The sequence below is a fragment of the Chenopodium quinoa genome, unplaced genomic scaffold (genome assembly GCF_001683475.1).
Source record: "Chenopodium quinoa cultivar QQ74 unplaced genomic scaffold, ASM168347v1, whole genome shotgun sequence".
NCBI classification, from domain to species: domain Eukaryota; kingdom Viridiplantae; phylum Streptophyta; class Magnoliopsida; order Caryophyllales; family Amaranthaceae; genus Chenopodium; species Chenopodium quinoa.
In genome coordinates, this window is record NW_018744206.1 from 22695 (window position 1) to 42141 (window position 19447).

General features: G+C 36.5%; 2 protein-coding genes across 2 annotated transcripts; one reads left to right on the forward strand and one right to left on the reverse strand.

The window, feature by feature from the left end:
• Positions 1-1637: 1637 nt before the first annotated feature.
• On the reverse strand, positions 1638-3062 carry LOC110694045 (EID1-like F-box protein 3). The gene is made up of 2 exons (XM_021871206.1): positions 2133-3062; positions 1638-1929 (listed from the first exon to the last, which is right to left on the reverse strand). The coding sequence occupies exon 1, from the start codon at positions 3049-3051 to the stop codon at positions 2173-2175; it is 879 nt and encodes a 292-aa protein (XP_021726898.1). The 5' UTR covers positions 3052-3062; the 3' UTR covers positions 1638-1929; positions 2133-2172.
• Positions 3063-11331: 8269 nt separating this feature from the next.
• LOC110694046 (protein FAR1-RELATED SEQUENCE 6-like) lies at positions 11332-14224 on the forward strand. Its single transcript, XM_021871207.1, has 6 exons — positions 11332-12215; positions 12304-12334; positions 12395-12681; positions 12815-13838; positions 13936-14004; positions 14087-14224. The coding sequence occupies exons 1-6, from the start codon at positions 11332-11334 to the stop codon at positions 14222-14224; spliced, it is 2433 nt and encodes an 810-aa protein (XP_021726899.1).
• The last annotated feature ends 5223 nt before the right edge of the window (positions 14225-19447 follow it).

The following is a 19447-nucleotide window of genomic DNA, read 5'->3' on the forward strand; positions in this document are numbered from 1 at the left end:
CCGCGTGATTACGCAAGGCTATTCAAAATACTTAATTCAACAACAAAACTTGCAGCGGAAACTCAACTTTCTTTTATTAATACTTATAAAAATAGTAACATTGTTATGAGTACTCAAAATAAAGACAAGAAACATTCCTAAACTAGGTGAAGCAAATCCCGGGACTCCCATATGCGCATTCATGACTCCACCTGAAAATAGTCAACACTGCTTACTATTATGGTAAACTGGGCGAACCAACAAATAAGAAATGCGGATTAGCAAATTATGCTAAGTACGATAAGTGCAAGATAGTGTAAACTCAATTTTATTAAAAACTTTCACATTCTGAGACCTCTGTGTGCAGTGGCCCCCAAGCGAGGTTCGAGCCTCATCGACTCAGGTCACCATGAACAAATCCCCCCTTATACCCAGGCGACGCCAACAGGTGTATGTCCAGTCATAAGAGCATTCAATTGAGACTCAGTTAACCTTTCCATATAAAAAATACTCCGTCCGTCCCTAAATTACATTCTTCCTTTCTATTTTTGGTATTCCAAAATTACATTCCTCCTTTCTATTTTTGGTAAGTTTTTTTTAAGTAAATCAACTCTCTTTTTCTGTTTTATATTTAATGCTTTCTCAATCATCCTTACCTAATCTCACTCATAATCCTTGTGCCAAATTACAATGAATATGATTGGTTAAAAATTTTTAATTAGGAGCATGCGATTGGTCCTTTTTTTTTTTTTTTGCAAAGGATTGATGACATGTCATGAGTAATAACTAATCTATCTTTGTACTTCCCATTGCATTATCTAATTATTGTTATTTGTCTTATTCTTTCCTCCTTAATTCCCGTGTAAATTTCCAAAGAGGAATGTAATTTAGGGACGGAGGGAGTAATCATATACATGTTATTTTCTAATTTTTTCACATCACACTCTTATTATTAATAATCAACTAGTCATTTTTTTGGTTAAATTCTAAAGTATAGTTGGCACCTCATTAACATGAGCAACATCTACATCTACATCTACATCTACAAGCCCTACTTCTACAATATCACACTCATATTAGTAGTCATATACTTTGTAGATATTAACAAGAGTAATATACAAAGTCAACAATATATATCACACTCATATAGTCATATTAGTAGTCATATACTTTGTAGATATTAACATGGGCCTGTTCATATTTACTGAACTGAGCTGAACTGAACTGAACTGAATTGATTGGAGCTGAACTGAACTAAATTGAACTGATTGGAACTGAACTGAACTGAACTAAGCTGAAATGAATATTTTATGAGAGAGGGAAATTAAGAGCTGAACTGAACTGAACTGAACTCATTGGAGCTGAGCTGAACTGAACTGAACTCATTGAAGCTGAGCTGAACTGAACTAAACTGAACTGAAAATAAGTAAATATGAACAGGCCCTAATATACAAAGTATATGCGGTGTGTATATCAAGTAGCTCATTTTCACAATAAAAAAAGACCAATGATCTTTACAATTGCCAATAAATACGGAGTACAAATCATATAAATTTGATATGATTAAAAAATTACACATTAATTCTATTCTAATGATTTGAACAAAGTTAAATACTTTAAATAGGTAATAAAATGTAATTAAAAAAAAATTTAAAAAAATAAAAAACAGTGAGAGCAACATGAATAAAAATAAATTTAAAAAATCCAAAACAGAAAAATAAAAGTTGGAGCCCCACAATAACTGATAAAACTAACCCTTATTTTTATGGGTTACGCAACCCTTGTCTAGTTTCTTCTTCCATAATTGCGCACGAGTAATTCAAGCTAAGAGTACGTGTTCCAAAATCATGCCATTCAAAATCAGCTCATTAATAGCCTCAAACTCAAAAAAATCTCTTCCTCTTTCATTACATTGTATGTTAACGTTTTTCTACCTTGGAGTTTTTGAACCTGACATCAAAAAATTAGTAACACTAATTAATTATTGTCTAATCCTAAAACTATACCATATCAACTAATGAATTAATTAAATTACCAAGTATACAATATCTTATGATAAAGTAAGGAAACAATTATGGACCGTCAATCAAAGAATGTATGTAGAGTTGTAGACTAATCACAAAATCATCTTCTAATGGCAAATAAAGTTAAACCTGACTTTTTCTTTATCTTAAAAGATCCCCATTTTGGGGTTCACTCGCAACCATTATGACTGTTATGATGATCAACTCCGTCGTCAATTTGATCGTCGTCATCCTCGTAGTCGTCGTCATCATCGTCGAGCCCGTCGTCGTCGGTCGTCAAGGGAACTAGGCAACAAGCTCCGTACATGTGACCATTTATACAAACAAAATACTCTAACCCACCTTGGTGCGTACCTAGTCGTTTAGCAGCCGTTTTCGGGACTAATTTAGCCGATGTCATACTCCAAACTCGTGCACCACAATAAGGGCAACGAACTTGTTCCTCGAGTTGTACTTGTCTTCCTATTAAACAAGCTCGAGTTTTCGACCTCATAAACCCCCGAAAAACACCTCTATATATCCCCAAATCGTCCTCCCCTTCACCCATAGGGTGCTCGCAGGGATCGCTAACGTATAGCAGATCCCCGTGGCATCTCTTCGTCAAGAAACTGAGGCCCGATGTTTTTGAAAATCGGGCCTCCTTGACAAAGTGGCCTGGTAGAGACACTTTGAGTTTGAGGGTCGAGGTGGGTTGGCACCCGCAACAGAAGAACATGAGCTTTGCTAGCGCGTGCCAACCACCCCCGATCCTTGACCCAGGTAGCCCGTGGCTTAGGCCCGCCACCATACGTGGGGCCCGGTAGCTACACATGGCCCGCCACAATATCCTCTTCGCCACGGCCCGAAACTTCCGGCTGACCCGAGCCGTGGCGCATACCGTCTTCAAATCCCATTTTATGTACCCGAACACGAGCAACAAGATCTCTTCATTAAGGATCCTTGACTCAGGGGCCACCGGTTCCGAATCCGATTCATGACCCGTCGGGCCGGTGTTGGCCCGTTTATTGGCCAAATTCATATCTTGAGTTGGTGGGAAAAAGGGTTGCATAGTTGCGTGGTTTAAGTTGGACAAGACCTTTGTGTTAGTGTTACTAAAGACTATAAATACACAAAATCAAGATTAATGTTGAACATGCCACGTGTATGTCTCCCATTGGCAGACAAGGTGCTTTGTGTTTAAGGTGCATGTAACTCAACACGTGTTGAGCACCCATTTGGCGTAATGCCACGTGTTATCATAGGAAAATGAAATGCCTTATCACTTGATCATAGAAGTGACATATGAAGCCAAATATTTTCGTACAATAAAATGTCAATCTGGACACGTGTCCATCTAGGTCATAAAATTTGATGATATCTTCCAAAAATATCCTAATTAGACACTACAAAATATCTTTCCTGATGCTTAGGCAATGTACTAATTACCCAATTAAGAAATAATCTCCCCATATCAACAAATGAAAACGCACCACGTATAAAGATCAATGAAGATATTTAGCAACAAATTTTATATTATTAATTATTTATTTATTTTTCGAAAATTGAGTTGGTCACATGGATTTAATAAAATGGGAGAATAAAAAAAAGATTGCATAAGATATGGGTTTGCTAAAAACAGGGAGGAGTTGTTCTACTTGATAGGAGTAAAATATAATGACATAAATAAATGGGAAAGTTTTCAGGGAGCCAATGATGAGGGTTTATAAAATGGTGAGATGATTAAATTAAGGAAAAATAGTTGCCTTATTAGTGAAGGGAGCCAAAGTGGAAGAAACCTTTGAATAACATGAGAGGATAGTCACTTCCCCAAAAGGTAAGACCACATGCTACAATGTGATCTCAATTTAGTAGATTAATAAACAAATTGAGTCAAGTTTACCGATTTTGGAAAGAACCAACATTTTATATTTTTAGGTTACTTTATCGTTAGTTATTTACTCCATAATATGCAGTAGATTTTTTATTTTGTTGTTGAAAGAAGTCCTAATGGACACTAAATTTCATTAATATAAGTCATACGATATCTACAACTGACAATGAACGATAATGAAAACGAATTTAAAAAAATCGAACAAAAATTAATCGGGGAAGGGCTAAGAATCCAAATACATAAATATAATAATTTGGCATATTCTCGATTCGTTGACTCATACAATTCGGCAATAGGAAATAAGTTTTGATAATATAAGTTCAAAATATATAAGGTTTTCAAGTGTATTTTGTGATTTATTTCAAAAAAAAAAATGTATTTTGTGATTTATACTTCTTTTATTTCGAGTTAAATACAATATTTTAATTTTTATATCGGTCAATAAACCTGTTTTTGTATTTTTATATTTTATTATCTAGATCCATGCAACCAAGAATAGTCATAACGTGTGACCAACTCTTAAAATTTGTTCCATCAAGCATGAGTATCATAATAATATTGATTGGTATGCATCACATAATGCATCCAATACACGTATAGATTTAGGATTAAGTAGGGGTACCCTTTAGATTTTGGCACAAATTGTTGATGTTGAGAGGTTATTTGGGGTATTGGTTATACACTTATACAGTGTAAAGGGGCCAAAATTAAAAAATATTCATTAATACCGTTACATGTCACTCTGTTGAAAAAGAAAGTAAAAAGGTGAGTTGTGCTGCTAATTAGAAATAAATGAAAATTATTAAGGTATAAGATGGTAGGGGCGGATCTATTAAGGTAAGAGACCGCCTATTGCAGATAGACGGTCTCTTTATTGCTTCTATTTGAGATTAGCCCACTGTCAGTTTTTTAAATATCAAAAAGACCACCTATTAAAATATCAGATAGGTGGTCTCTTTGATGCTGCTATTGCTACCATGTCATAACAGGTCTCTTTTTGTCAGCCATTGAATTAGAAAATTTTTTGCGTTGCTTTCATATTTCATTAAAGAGACCTGTTATATTTGATAACTGGTCTCTTAAGTTATTTAATTTTTTTTTAATAATTCTTGTTTTTAAGTAAAAAATCATAAAGTTAGTTTAATGTAATAATTTTATAGTATGTATTTTTATATCCTATTTTTGGCTTGAAATCATATTGGTGAAAAATAATTTTTTTATATAATTTTTGGATTGAAACAAGTGATCAATTATTGATGGTGACTCATAAGTTCGAAAATCCTGGATCCGCCACTGTAAGATGGACATGTGCAGCTGTACATTCAACTAATCTCATCATAATCTGTGAAATATTTGTTCCATTTGTTTCTTTGAAAGTGAGTAGTCAATTGATTTTTCATATAGTTTTCATTACACTAATCATAATCTGTGTAACAGTACCTTGATCATTTTTTTCTTGCTGAAGCTCTTTTTCCTATATGTGTGCGTATGTTTTATTTTTGGACAAGGGCATATAGTGTATTGCAGTCTGTATGATCAAAATCAGCATAATTTAGTCATGACTGGTGTAATTTTTTGAATAAGAGCTCGTTGTTCAGGTTAGCTTATTTTTTGATTTCTGTTTAAGTGTCTAGTCTCATATTATTGAATTTGGGGTATAATTTGTGAGACAAAAAAAATTTTAAAGTTGCAACTAATATGTTACGGAGGAGATGGAAAGGATGTAGGTTTAAACTCCAAAACAGTATGAGATAAAAATATAATGAAAAAAGTAAAGATAATAAAGGAGAAACAATATTTAGATTTCCTCATTAATGTGCATGCTCTAAAGGTGTCCAAATTGCCAAACGTTTAATTTTATGGATTTTTTTTGACTTTTGCTACCTGTGAAACAACTCGATTTCAATTTTGCTACCCATCAAAACTTTTATTTTATTTTACTACCTAACACATGCACTTTTTTAAAATTTTGCTACCCGTTAACGGAATCTGTTAGGGTTCCGTTAAGTTTATTATTTTTTAAAAAAATAATAATAAATTAAAAATTATAAAATTATAAAAAAAAAAAAAACCAGCCACCCCTTCCCTCCCACATGCCGGCGGCCGGCACCCAGAGTTTCGACCGGCGTCGGGGCGCGAACCCACCCCCTCCCTACGCAGCCCCCCTTTCCCTTTCCCCCACCCCCCTACGTAGCCCTGACCCCCCATTTCCCTACGCAGCCCCGACCCCATCCCGAACCAAAACCACCCCCTTTCCCCTTCATCCATCACTGCACACCTCAAGCCACCCACCCACTTCCCTCCTTCGAAATTGGTTCGAATTTGGGCATAATTCGAACAATATTGTCGAAATTTTTTTAGGGCTTTTGTTTGTTTACATTTGAATTGCAAAATCATGTATTTAATTGTTGTTTTCGTTTTGAAATCAATGAGTTTGATTCGAAAAAATTAAAAACCCTAATTTTTCCCCCAATTTGATTTCAAAATTTAGGGGTTCCGTTAAGGGGGTTCGAGTGGCTAGGAGGTGTCGCAGGTGGGTATGGTGGGTCGTGGGTGGGTTGGGTCGCGATGGGGTGGTGTTGCGATGGAGTGGTCTCGCATGTGGGTTTGTGAGCTGGGCGTTTCTGGGCTATTTCGTGGGTGGGTGGCTGGGTGCTTTCGAGGGTTTTGTGGGCAGTGATGGATGAGGGTGGTGGAGGGAGGTGGGTGGCTTGAGGTGGGCAGTGATGGATGAAGGTGGTGGAGGGACGTGGGTGGGTGGCTTGAGGTGGGCAGTGATGGATGAAGGTGGTGGAGGGACGTGGGTGGCTGGCTTGAGGTGGGCAGTGATGGATGAAGGTGGTGGAGGGACGTTGGTGGCTGGCTTGAGGTGGGCAGTGATGGATGAGGGTGGTGGAGGGGGGTGGAAGTTGAGGGGAGGGGGTGGCTAAGGAGGGAGTGGTGGCCGGAAAGTGGTAATGAGGGTGGCTGGATCTCACTAACGGAATTATTAACGGATTCCGTTAACTGGTAGCGAAATTTAAAAAACGGGATTTGATAGTTAGTAAAATATAATAAAAGTTTTGATGGGTAGCAAAATTGAAATCGAGTTGTTTCACATGTAGCAAAAGTTAAAATTTCCTAATGTTATTTTTATCTAAAACTAACATGATAGTATCAATCATCAATCAATAACTATATACTAAAAAGCCACACCAACAATGACACATATCAATTTCTGGTGTGTCCTTAGTATAATTTTTTTAATGATTAATTATTAAATTTTAATTTAAGCAAGTTATTTTAAAAAAAAAGTTTATTTTTGTCAACCTTTTTTCTTTTCAACTATATAATTGAGCAATAATACTTACCATTTTTATGTTGATACATAATTAATTACGGAATAATTAGGAAATAAATAATCTTTTTCAAGAAGATATAATTTTAGTGAAATATTTTTTTAAGAATATGATCTTGATAAAATATTCTATGTTACTTCAATTTTGTTCAACAATTAACAATTTTATATTTTATGCTATAAAAAATTAATTTATCAAAAGAAAATATAGGGTAATTAAAATAACCGTGCATGGCACGGGACCTAACCTAGTATATTAAAATTTTTACTTTGCCTTTTAATATAGATTATGACACTTTAATTATTATATATTTTTATGTGTATGTTTTTATCAGATTTTATTTGTTAGACATAATTAATTAATTTTAAAAATTAAATTAGAATTGCTGTGCATGACACGGGTCTTAAGCTAGTTAATTAAATAAATCTTTTTGGCAAGTATATAAATGATCAAATATGTTTTCCTTTTTTTTTCCTGACACAATGTTTTCCTTTTTTATATCTGCATGCGATTAACTAAAATAAAATAAATTAAACACACTTATTAAGAAAATGTTATCTTGAAGAAATATTTTTAGAGAATATTTTTTTAGGAGCGAAATATTTTTAGAGAACAATTTTTTTCAAGCAATTAATTTTAGAAAAAATAATCCTGAATATATCAACAAAAATAACGAGCAGGCCCAGGTTACACACGGTGAGGAACAAGATTGTTTCTCACGAACACGTGGCATGCCAGTTGGCAACCAGTTGGCAAGTTCAGTTAAATATGTTACACATCATCAGCCTCTTCCTTATTTCGTTAAGTCACGCTGTTAGAGAGTTTCTCACGAGTTCAATTGAAGAAGCTCCCATCTTCATCTTCACACCTTCAATTGTGAACCTGCAATTGTTGCTCTGCATTGGCCGGATCGCCTGGTAGTTTCGGTGGTGGTAGGTGGCGCAAGCTCAATTTAAGGTAATTTAAGCTCAATTTAAGCTCCCATATTTCGTGTTGTTGATGTTGCTTTCGCCACTTTTCATGGAGTTATATCACGAATTTCTGTGGTTTAATGTTAAATTTTTGTTAATTTGTGTGGCCTGTTGTTTAATTAGTGCACTGGTGAAAGTTTGTTATGTGAATTTCCTTTGCGTTTGCTTAAATTTGTCAATTTGCGGCTTGTAGGGAATAGTTTCAAGCTTTAAAAATCCCACTAGCTTGAACCCCACTGTGATCATACACTAAAGTACGGTGGCGTCCAAAAGGGAAGAAGATAGAGCAAAAGAGTCGCTAACAAGTTTTTAAGGAACTTGTAAACCGTTCATAGGATGAAGGTTACACCCCTTAACGATCCAAGAGATCGCCAACTCCATAAGGTCATGAACCAAATAAGGGTTCGGGGATGATGGTACAAATCCAACCTAAAAGAGATTGAATCTGCCCTAATAATAGGCCTCTACTTTATTCTGCTCGCATTCATGTGCGCTTTCTGACTAACATACAATCAATAGGATAACCCTAAACCTGTTTAATCTATGTTGGTTGAATATAATGCACAAATAAATCTATTATTGGCGATCACTTGAATTATAATCACAATAAACCCTAACAAGATTATTAATTATCTTATTAAGCGTGATTGCAAGTACCAATTCCCTTTAACATGCATAAAAAGGCGTGATCAAACAATAAAGAATAAATATAATATGTATCAAGCAACATAATCAATAATAATCATAATAATAATAATAATAATCAACAATATTCATGTTAAAGCATAATAAATAGCAAGATCCTAGGCATGATACTAACAAGATTAATAACAAACCCTAGCATGTCACTAAGCAATAAAAATCAAATCTTTAACCCTAACATGATACTAACATGAATTAATATTAGGAAGAACATAGGAAGCATCATAACAATACTAACATGAATTAATATTAGGAAGAACATAGGAAGCATCATAACAATCATATTTAATATTAAAAATACCCTAGACATGATACTAGGAATATCATAATAACAATATAAACATGATTTCTACATCATAAAATCAATTAATCAATTAAAGTACTTACTTGGATGCCTCGTACCTCTTTCTAATAACAAAATACACACGTTAGTAACTCCAAGGAAAATAATAAACAAACAATTAAATTAAATAATTGAAAGAGAGATTCGGGACCAAACCCTCAGAAATTAAAACCTTTCACGTCTAGGGCGAAGGCAACTTCGAATATGGCTAGGTGTTTCTAGATCTTGTGAATGCGGAATTTTGTATTTGAGAAAAGGCTAGTTTAGAAAAAGAGAGAGAGAATAATCAAGAAAATCTTGATGAGAGTTGGTTATTGAAAAAGGGGAGATATGACCTCTATTTATAGGAAAAAAGAGGGTCGAAGAATTAAGAAAAGAATCCAAATTCGAATCGAAATAAAACTCGTAGACAGCAGTTTTTGCGGATTTTGTTTTTATCATATCTTTTGATCCAGGAATCGGAATAAGATGAATAAGATGTCGTTGGAAAGATCTTGAAGTCTACTTTCTAACCCAATTAGAATAATATTAAAATATGTTGTAGAATAAAAGATATGAACGAAATAGTGAGACGGTGTCAGTTTTGGATAGAGTTTGATATCTTATTCATATCTTTTTCGTTATAGCTCGGAATTATTATTATAATATATCATTGGAAAGATAATTTCAAGATCTATACAACCATATAAAATTTGGATAAAAAATATGAGGCACAAAAATAATATCTGACTGTTTTTGAACATGTTTAAATCCGAATAAAATTAGGACTTTAAAAAAGGAAAGTTTTATAAAAAAGGAAAGTTTATATTTAAATCAAATTCCTTAATCTTATCTTTTCAAAAAAGGATAATTAAGATATTTTAGAAACTTATAGAAGATTCTAATTTATCCTAATTAGTTTAGGAATAGGATTAAACCTTTGGACCCTCCTCATGATCATTGGGTCGTAGGCAAAATCCGGTTTGGGCCCAGTTTAGTATTTTGGCCATAACTTCCTCATTATTCATCGGAATTGGGCTTATAATATATCGTTGGAAAGGTCTTTGCAAGACCCATCCAAATACACCATTATTGGACCCTTATCATGGACCAAACTAAACTGGAATGGACGTTTTCATAAAATAGAGTGGGTTTTCGAAAACAGAAAGAAAGAATTTTTTAACAAAAACTAACCGCAACACTAGACTTTTCACACTTTCACCTCATTCGATTATGGTTTGACGTGAAAGGTATTCATCACTGGGTTTGGTTTTGGGGAGACACAAATGGGTGTCTACAGGCTATATCATGAATTTCTGTGGTTTGACGTATAATTTTGGTAAAATTACGCAATTTAGTGTACTTGCATTTGTGATTTTTCTATGAATTTGCTACTGCTGTCATTTTTCTATACTTGGGTATGTATTTTGTTAATTTGTGTTTAGTATTTGATATTAGATGGTATTTGTAGATGGACATGGATGTTAATTTGGTAGGTGGGTGTGCTGAGGCGGGTAATTTGATGGAAGTTAGTGTAGAATATAGTCAACACGAAGGTTGTGTTTTGAATTCAGAGAACCTTAGTTCAATGGGAGGTGGTCGTGATGATGGGGTAGGTAATTTGATTGAAATTGGTGTGTATGGGAGTGATAGTGAACATGAGGGGTGTGAAGTTTTGAGTGCACAGATATTAAGCTCAATGGGAGGTGGGTGTGATGAAGTAGGCAACTTGATTGAAATCGGTCTTGATGGCAGTGAACAGGAAGGGTGCCAAGACACGAATACACAGTCCTTGGAGAACATCACCCTTACACAGACCATTGAAAACACTTCACATTTGCCCACTAGAAATGATACGGCTAACAGTCCAGTGCAGAACTGCTCCCCAAATGAGACAATTCAAACCGTTGAGACTAATGTGTCAACGAATGAGTTCTGTATGATAACCACTATTGACCCTCCAAAAATTGGTATGGTTTTTAAGTCCTGGCAGGACATTGAGCTGTATTACAAAACATATGCAGAGTAGTGTGGATTTGGGGTTAGCAGGGTGCAAGTTGCTCCTAACAGTTCCAAATCGATTAGCAGGATCACATGGAAGTGTGAATGTTGGGGCCCGCCAGACATGAGGGCTAGGAGGGAGGCAAGGAAAAGGGCCAAGTTAATGGATGTTGGTGGCTCTGCTGGTAATGTGAATGGTGACATTGGTGAGGATGAGCTTGCACGTGGTAAAAGGAAATCCAAGAAATGTTTCTGCTTAGCTAGGATATACGCCAGTCTTTCGAGTGATGGCCTATGGGTTTTGAAAACCGTCCACCTAGAACATACTCATATTCTTGCTCCAAGCATGGCTAATTTGGTGAAAGAGTATCGTATGAAGAAAATGACCTCAACTGTACGAAAGAGGTTAGTTAATTTTTATGGGGAGGGTGTTAGTGTTTCGCAAATTCGTGGGTGTTTAGGGACGGAGAACAAGAATTTGCCGAATGTGAAGGATATGCAGCACGGGGTTTACAAGCATAGGCGCCTGAAGATGGCCGGTGGAGATGCACAGACAATGATGGATTACTTTGATTATATGCAGGCTGATAATCAAAACTTTTACCATGTCCATAGGTTGGATAAGAAGGGTCGTCTGAAGGATGTGTTGTGGGTTGATGCAAGGAGTCGGGTGGCTTATGAGGAGTTTGGAGACGTGGTGTATTTTGATTCCACATATCTAACAAACAAGTACGAGCTACCATTTGCCAATTTTGTGGGAGTAAATCACCATGGCCAGTCCATTTTACTAGGTTGTGCTCTAATTTCACATGAAGACTCTGACACCTTTCGTTGGATATTCCATCAGTGGTTAGCCTGCATGGGGAACAGAGCGCCCGGTGCTATTCTCACTGACCAAGCAGCTGCAATGAGGAAGCCTTTAGCTGAAATTATGCCCAATACACGTCATCGTTGGTGTATATGGCATATACTTAGGAAATTCCCTGAGAGACTTGGAAGCTGTGCCTTGTAAGTAGCCTACCGTAAGCTTTGTTTTATACCCATTTAAAACCTGCTGTTCCATACACCTAATTTTTATCTTTGTTTTGTATCATAGGTATAAGAAGTTCAAGAACCCTTTGAAGGAAGTAATATATTAAAGTTTCACTGTTGAGGAATTTGTCACTCATTGGTGTGATGCAATGAAGCTGTACAAGCTTGAGGATAATGAATGGCTACAAGAGTTGTTCATTGAGAGGCACATGTGGATACCGGCTTACATGAAAGAGTACTTTTGGGCTGGTATGAAGACAACGCACAGAGTAGAGAGTATTAACAGGTTTTTTGACGGATTTGTTACGCGCAAAACTAAGCTTTGTGAGTTTCCTGAAAAATATTGCAAAGCTATGAAGAAGAGGACCTCCGATGAGATAGATGCTGATGCAAGGGATTCTAAATACATAAGGAGGCTTGTCAATGGATTCAGAGCAGAGAAGTTTTTTCCAAAAAATCTACACAGATTCCAAGTTTCAAGAAGTGCAAAAGGAATGTTCAAGGATGCTCTATGTTGTTCCTAAGGGTGAGAGGGTTGTTAGTGAAACATAAATACACTATCTTCAAGAAGACAGAGTTTGGATCGTTCCTGAAGGAGCAAGTGAAGAAATCATTACTGAACGCCGAAGGTTTTACTCTCTTGTTTTCAATCCTATTACGAAAGACACTACCTGCGACTGTCGCAAGTTTGAGAAGGATGGTATTCTTTGTAAGCACATCATTAGAGTTTGGGATGATAACAAGGTCAAAGACATTCCATCAAAGTGTGTACTTGATCGTTGGCGGAAGGATATTCCCAGGAGGCACACGCGAGTTAAGGTGGCTTACCACGACCCCAGTGAAACCAAAGAATGTAAGCGCTGGAATAGCCTGATTCACGATCTCGAGGCTATGTGTGACGAGGCATTAGCGGTGGATGATGATACGGTTGAGGCAGTTCGCACAGCAGTGTCAAAGATACGAGCGGAAATAAGGGTACGCCGTGCTAAACACTTGGCAGCCAATGCTCCAACTGAGTGTTCAGCATTCCCTTGTTCTGAAATTGGATCATCTAATCCCCAGCCAGGGCCAAGCAGTACACCAAAGTTAGTGTCCAAGGCAGCGATACCTGAAAGTGGGACTAATCACAAACCTTCAGCATCTGTGATTAGTGATCCCTTATGTCCAAAACGTCGTCGTGGCCGGCCGAAGGGCTCCAAAAATAAGAGCCCAGCTGAATTAGGGAGCACACCCATGCCTGTTAACGAGCCAGATCAACCACCAAAGCCAGGCACCGGAACTCATCAAAGCCATACCCATGGTGAAGGAAACGAGAACTCTGCATTTGTAATTCATGAACCTGTGGGCCTAGAAAGGCGTCGTGGGCGGCCGAAGGGCTCAAAAAATAAGACCCTGGCTGAATTAGGCAGCACACCGATCACTAAGCATGTGAGCGAGTCACCGCAGCAAGTACTAATGCCAGACACCGGAACTGACAATTCTGCTTGTGTAATACATGATCCCGTAACTGCAAAGAGGCCTAGGGGGCTTCCTAAGGGATCCAGACACAAGACCCTGGCTGAATTAGGCTACAATCACAGTAAGTTGAAAGCTGCAAAGGTAACAACCTCAAATACCCTCCTCACTTGTCCTATCGCGTCTTCATTTGCTATTACCAGTCTCTTAATTGCCTGTTATGTGGCCATTTCAAAATTAGGCCTCAAAACCCGGAGTCGTCACAAGACAAACAACCGAAAATTTCACAGGACAAGCTTCAAAGTTACCGGTAATTTTAGTATGTAACAATTACAGGCTGTTCACTAGTAATGCAACTAAAAGTCAACTAACTATGCTTTGTGTAACAACAGAGGAAGCGTAAAACAAGACAGAACCCATACGCTGAATTTAACACTGCCACTAATGATGCTGAACGTGATGAATTCGACCCATGGGGTGCCACGGAGGAAGGTCTCACAGAGCACTGGTACGAGTCTCCTAACGATTGATCACTAAGTACCATGACTTGGGGTCATGGTTTTAAGTATCAAATGATGACACTGACTTTAAGTTTTCAATCACGACAATATTTGTTTCACTCTGAAGTGAATATTTTGTTTGTCTGAATCATTTTCAACAAGATATTAGTTGCATCTAAAACTTAATTAAGGGGATGGAAAGACCATCATGTGTTATTCGTAATGGAAGTGCTAACTTCGGTCACTTGACTATTTTCGGATAACTCATTCTGTTACTTGTTATATGTAATCGTAGCATTGATTTGCCTCATTTTGTAGTTCTGCATCTAAGATTTTGATCAAAATATTTGCAATTATTTTTATTCTTTTCGTTAAAAAAAAACGATATGGGCCTATAACCTATGACCAAATCAGGTGTCTGTACAAAAAATGTTGAACAATTTTGGTAAGTAACCATTTTGCAATATGGGCCTAATTAAAATATTGGAAATTTTTTGGCCCAATCTCCAAAACAAACATAACCAATGTGATATGGGCCTAGTTATAAGTGTAGCCTGTTTTTAGACCCATCAATATTATCATGCAAAAGGGTTCTTTCACTAAATGTTTACCAACCAGACCCACAATACCATACCCGACCCTCCATGGCCACAAACATAGCTGCAAATTACATTGGTAACAAAACTAGTTCGAAGGGATGTAAATGTAAGTTGCAAAATACCTTACACATTGCTGTAAGTAATTACGTCACTTACTTCATTCATTTTCATTAGATGCAAAATTAGTTTCTAAGGATTCTGGTCGATCCATTACATCAAAACTTCAAAAACCAACCTTAATTAACTAAATAGGTTAATTCGTGAGATTAAATGTCACCAAACACAATATTTTACAGCAAAAGGGTGACTACATATGAAACTTTCTACTTGCATTTAAATCCCAAAAGGCACATCACATTAGACGAACGTCAAGCCATAAAGGCCACACCTTAATTCTCCGGAAACGCATATACAAAATCCTTGTTCTTGATTCCTACATCCCCAATGTTTAGACGCCTGTTCAGTCTCACGTCGTGATGCATCAAAACAATGCTCCAGGGATCCTTGTTCACCTGCTGCCCCATTTCTGGCATACCCTAGTCAGCTTTGTGGTAAGCCTTGCACACACCTGGACCTCGTGGTATGGAGTACAAGTATTTCTCATGGTAAAATGTTTCACCCTAGTGTTCATGTTTCTTCCAGGAATCTGCCAACCAAAATTTGCCAAATTAACCCAGGATTAGTCTAAACAACTAATTAACTACACTTGTTTAGTATAACAACAACACTAATGAAGTACGATTGAGATTACATACCACCCCAATAGCGTCGAGGACATCACCAGATGTTATCCTCAAGCTTGCAGCCACATCGGTTGGTGAGATGACTATGTCATTTTTTTTCAGCACAATATCATGAGGCAATAGATCCACACGTGATGCGTAATCCTGGTACATCTCTTCAAAGGTTTCGTCATCCCTCATCTCATACACAACCGCCCAGTCATTACGCTGCCTGCTCTTCACTAGGACAGTGTGAGTGTCCGAAGAGGGCTTTCGATCTGCAAGAGGAATACGCACATCTGTTCAACAACAGGACCTGTTGGTAGGTCTGGCTCAGAGGATGATGCTGGTGGGCAGTTGAGTGCCTGGCGTAGCTCAGCCACGGCTTTGCCAGCTCTCATTTGTCCCATCAGCCTCTCTTGAGCACCACCTGCCATGCTTTTGTAAGGGATAGCAGCTCGCAACCTGCTTAAGGCATTACGAGTGACGACCCTTACAAGCAGACTTCCTTTCTTCCTTGTGAAACGCCTATTACACCGTGGCTTAATTGGACGCCTGGGTTTATGGTAGTTAGGAGAGCGATCTGGGAATGAAGCGGGTTTGGCTAAACCAAGTGGCGAGGGCAAAGTGGTGGAGGAAGTGTTTGGAGCCATGGTTGCAAGCACACAAGCTTAAGGTTTTTAGAAAGGATGCTGTTAGTTTGGTGGGAAAAAAAGAGTTTTCCCTCCACCACTATTTATGATGATACTCACCCAATACCAAGCTGCCACCTAACATAAACTTTTGGCGGGAATAAGTATTGAGTGTGCCCTAATAGGGTTGCCATTGCTATACATATGCAATAACCTAATCAAGTTTTACTAAACTCACTATTAACTTTAACTGAATGCTAGTATAAGATGTTTTGGCAATGATTAACCCAACTACTTGCCCTAACTGAATATCATTTCCAACCAATAAACAAACTTAATGCGTACACTAACATGCCGATAATATTAACACCTTCTTTTAGGATCAAGGTGTGCTTAATTGTTATTATTTAAGTTTGCATTTGATGATGAGGGATTTTGGGAAATAACGGGTCTTTATTTTTAACTACGTACTTTTATTTTACACCCACCATTTTAATTAATATGGATATGTAAATAGTAATCGAGATCGAATTATCTCGACATTTGCAGTGAACACATTACACTCAAGTCCTTTGTCTTCAAATTTTTTTTCTGTTATTTTTTTTTGTTAAGGATAATAATCACCAAGTGAGAGTAGCAAGACTAGCAACTAAAATTAAGCCTTTACATAACACTTTTAACATACCCTAGCTTTGATATCATAAATGTTAAGTAAAAAAAAAATCCGTATTTTCACTAAAAGAGGTATTGCTCATAGTACATTGCTGCAGTCTATGCCTCACTAGGAGGGTAGAGCATGGTTTTATCCATTGGACAGTTGAGGCTGATGGAGACAAGTCCCTGCTACCCTTTTTCTATATCTCATTTTCCTTCTTCTCAGCTGAATACAAGTGCTAGCAGGCTCTATTTAGTCTACAACTATAGCATATGTGTACTGTCGACTATGCCCTAAACAAATACCAATACAACCTCCTTCAAGAAAAAAAAAGGGAAAAAAGGGGAAAAACAGAAGGTGACCACACATCCCTCTACTTCATGTAATACCATTTTTGTTTTGTGATTTCTCTTATCTTGTTTCCAAATATCTCATTACGATTAACTACATAAAAGGCTATTATAATTTATGGCACTATATTCACCTTAGTAATACTAGTAAATTATATTCTTATAATCAATCATGATCAAGATCTCTACTCGCAAAAAGATCAAACTACTAATTAATTCCCTGTTTTGGATTTATGTTTAAAGCACTATCGAGGTTTGTCCAGCATCTGGATACATAAACTGTGGCAATACTCAAATGACCATGAGATTAACCTATGCTACCACTTCAACTATAAGCATACAACAAGCTCATAACTAACTTAGTCGAGCCATAATCACCTTAGGTTGAAGTTATACACCATTGGATCTAATTAAATTAAAAGTACTCGTACTCATCACTGTCGGAATCTTCCAAAGTCTTCCCCAAGCCTGGTGAACTCGATAGATCATCAAAAGCAATCCATGACCGTGGTCGGCCATAACCCACAGTGATTTCATAACGTTGTCTAGGACAGCAAATCAGCTTATATTTGATGTAGACCTAGTGCTAGTGTAGGTGTTTTCTGCACTTGTTTTTCATGTGTTTAAAAGTGTAGAACCTACGTCCTAAGCCGAAATTGCTTTTATGATTTCAAATGCAATCTAATGCAATCTTATGCATCTCTATTATCTTGTTGAAATGACTATCCGATCCCAAAATCCCAGTCAAAATATTTTGTAATTTTTTGTCCAGATTATTTCTTTATAATTGCTATAATAATTCGTTATTTGAAAGAAATATTTATATTCAACATTACATATGTTAAAATAAAATCTAAATTCACAAGTTTACCAACAATCAATTCACAAGTTAACCAAAACAGACAAAATATAAGCAATAAAATCAACAATTCACCAATTCACCATCAATTCACCAAGAAATAAACCACAATGTCACAAGTTGACCAACTAATAATTAAGCAAAGAATACATAAGTTAAAGATCTCCAAAAAGGAAAATGACTACTAATAACATAAATTATACAAAAGAAGACATTAATCCACAAGTTCATAGTCTAAATCAAAGTCATATAAACTTACTACACTCACCCTTGCTTTCACATCCCTTTCCTTTGACATCCACAATTCTTCTCTTCCTCACTGGCTCCTCATCCGTATCACTATCAAGATCAATCGGAGACTTAAAATCGCTTACCAATTTCTTAAATCCTTATCTTTATTTTCGCCATCCTCAACACTTTTTGAGTTTTTTTCTTTGTTTTTGTTTCTTGCTTCCTTATCACATTTAGCAATTTCAGCATCAATGTCTCTCATCTCTTCCATAAGCGTTTCAAGCTTTTGCTTAGTTGAAAATGAATTTGACTGGATGCTATGAACTGCCCCTTTACATTTTCTTTTTTTTTACAAGGAATTTTCGGTAATGATCATTGTACGAGGTTTCATCATCGCTTCCTGCCATAGGAGAGGTTTGAAGCTTTGAAGTAAAAACAATGGAAGAGAAGATTGATATGAAAAGGCGTTTCTGATTGCAGAGGAATGATGGGTAGATTTGTTTAATTGCAAAGGCAACAAGCCGTCAGTTATTAATAATCCTTTCGAATTCCTTCTTTACGATAAAAGGGAATAGTTGACAGTTTTTCACTCAGTGCACGTAAAACGAAGTCACACTTATACGATAATAATAATAAGTAAGAGTGTCAGTCGGGTTTTTTCATTCAGTTTTCTGTTGGTTTATCGGTTTTTGGTTTGTAACGGGATGTTTTTAAAATGTTGAAATTATTAACTATTAACTTTGGGTCGCTCTCTTAAATGGTTTAATACTTGATTCTCGGTTTGGGGTTGTATCAGTGCGGCTTGATATTGGGTACGGTTCATTAGTGATTGAGTATATAAATCTTTTAGTGATTGCTAAATATTTTACTGGTTTATTGCATGCATTTTTTATTGATTAGAAACTAATGCATTATTAATTCATAATAAATTTAATAAATTAAATAGTAATATTTTAGTATAACTGAACATGGTGTGGTTTAAACCGCAAAATACATTTTGGTCAATTTTCCAAACCAAACCAAACCATATTAGTATCGAAACCTAACCAAACCATAATACGGTTTGGTCAATTTTCCAAACCGTATTAGTATCGAAACTAACCAAACCAGGTCAAACTGTAATAGTGGTTTTGTGCGGTTTGGTATGCGGTTTATGATGAGACGACATTTTTTCCTAAAAATTGTCAAACATTAAGCATAGTCAA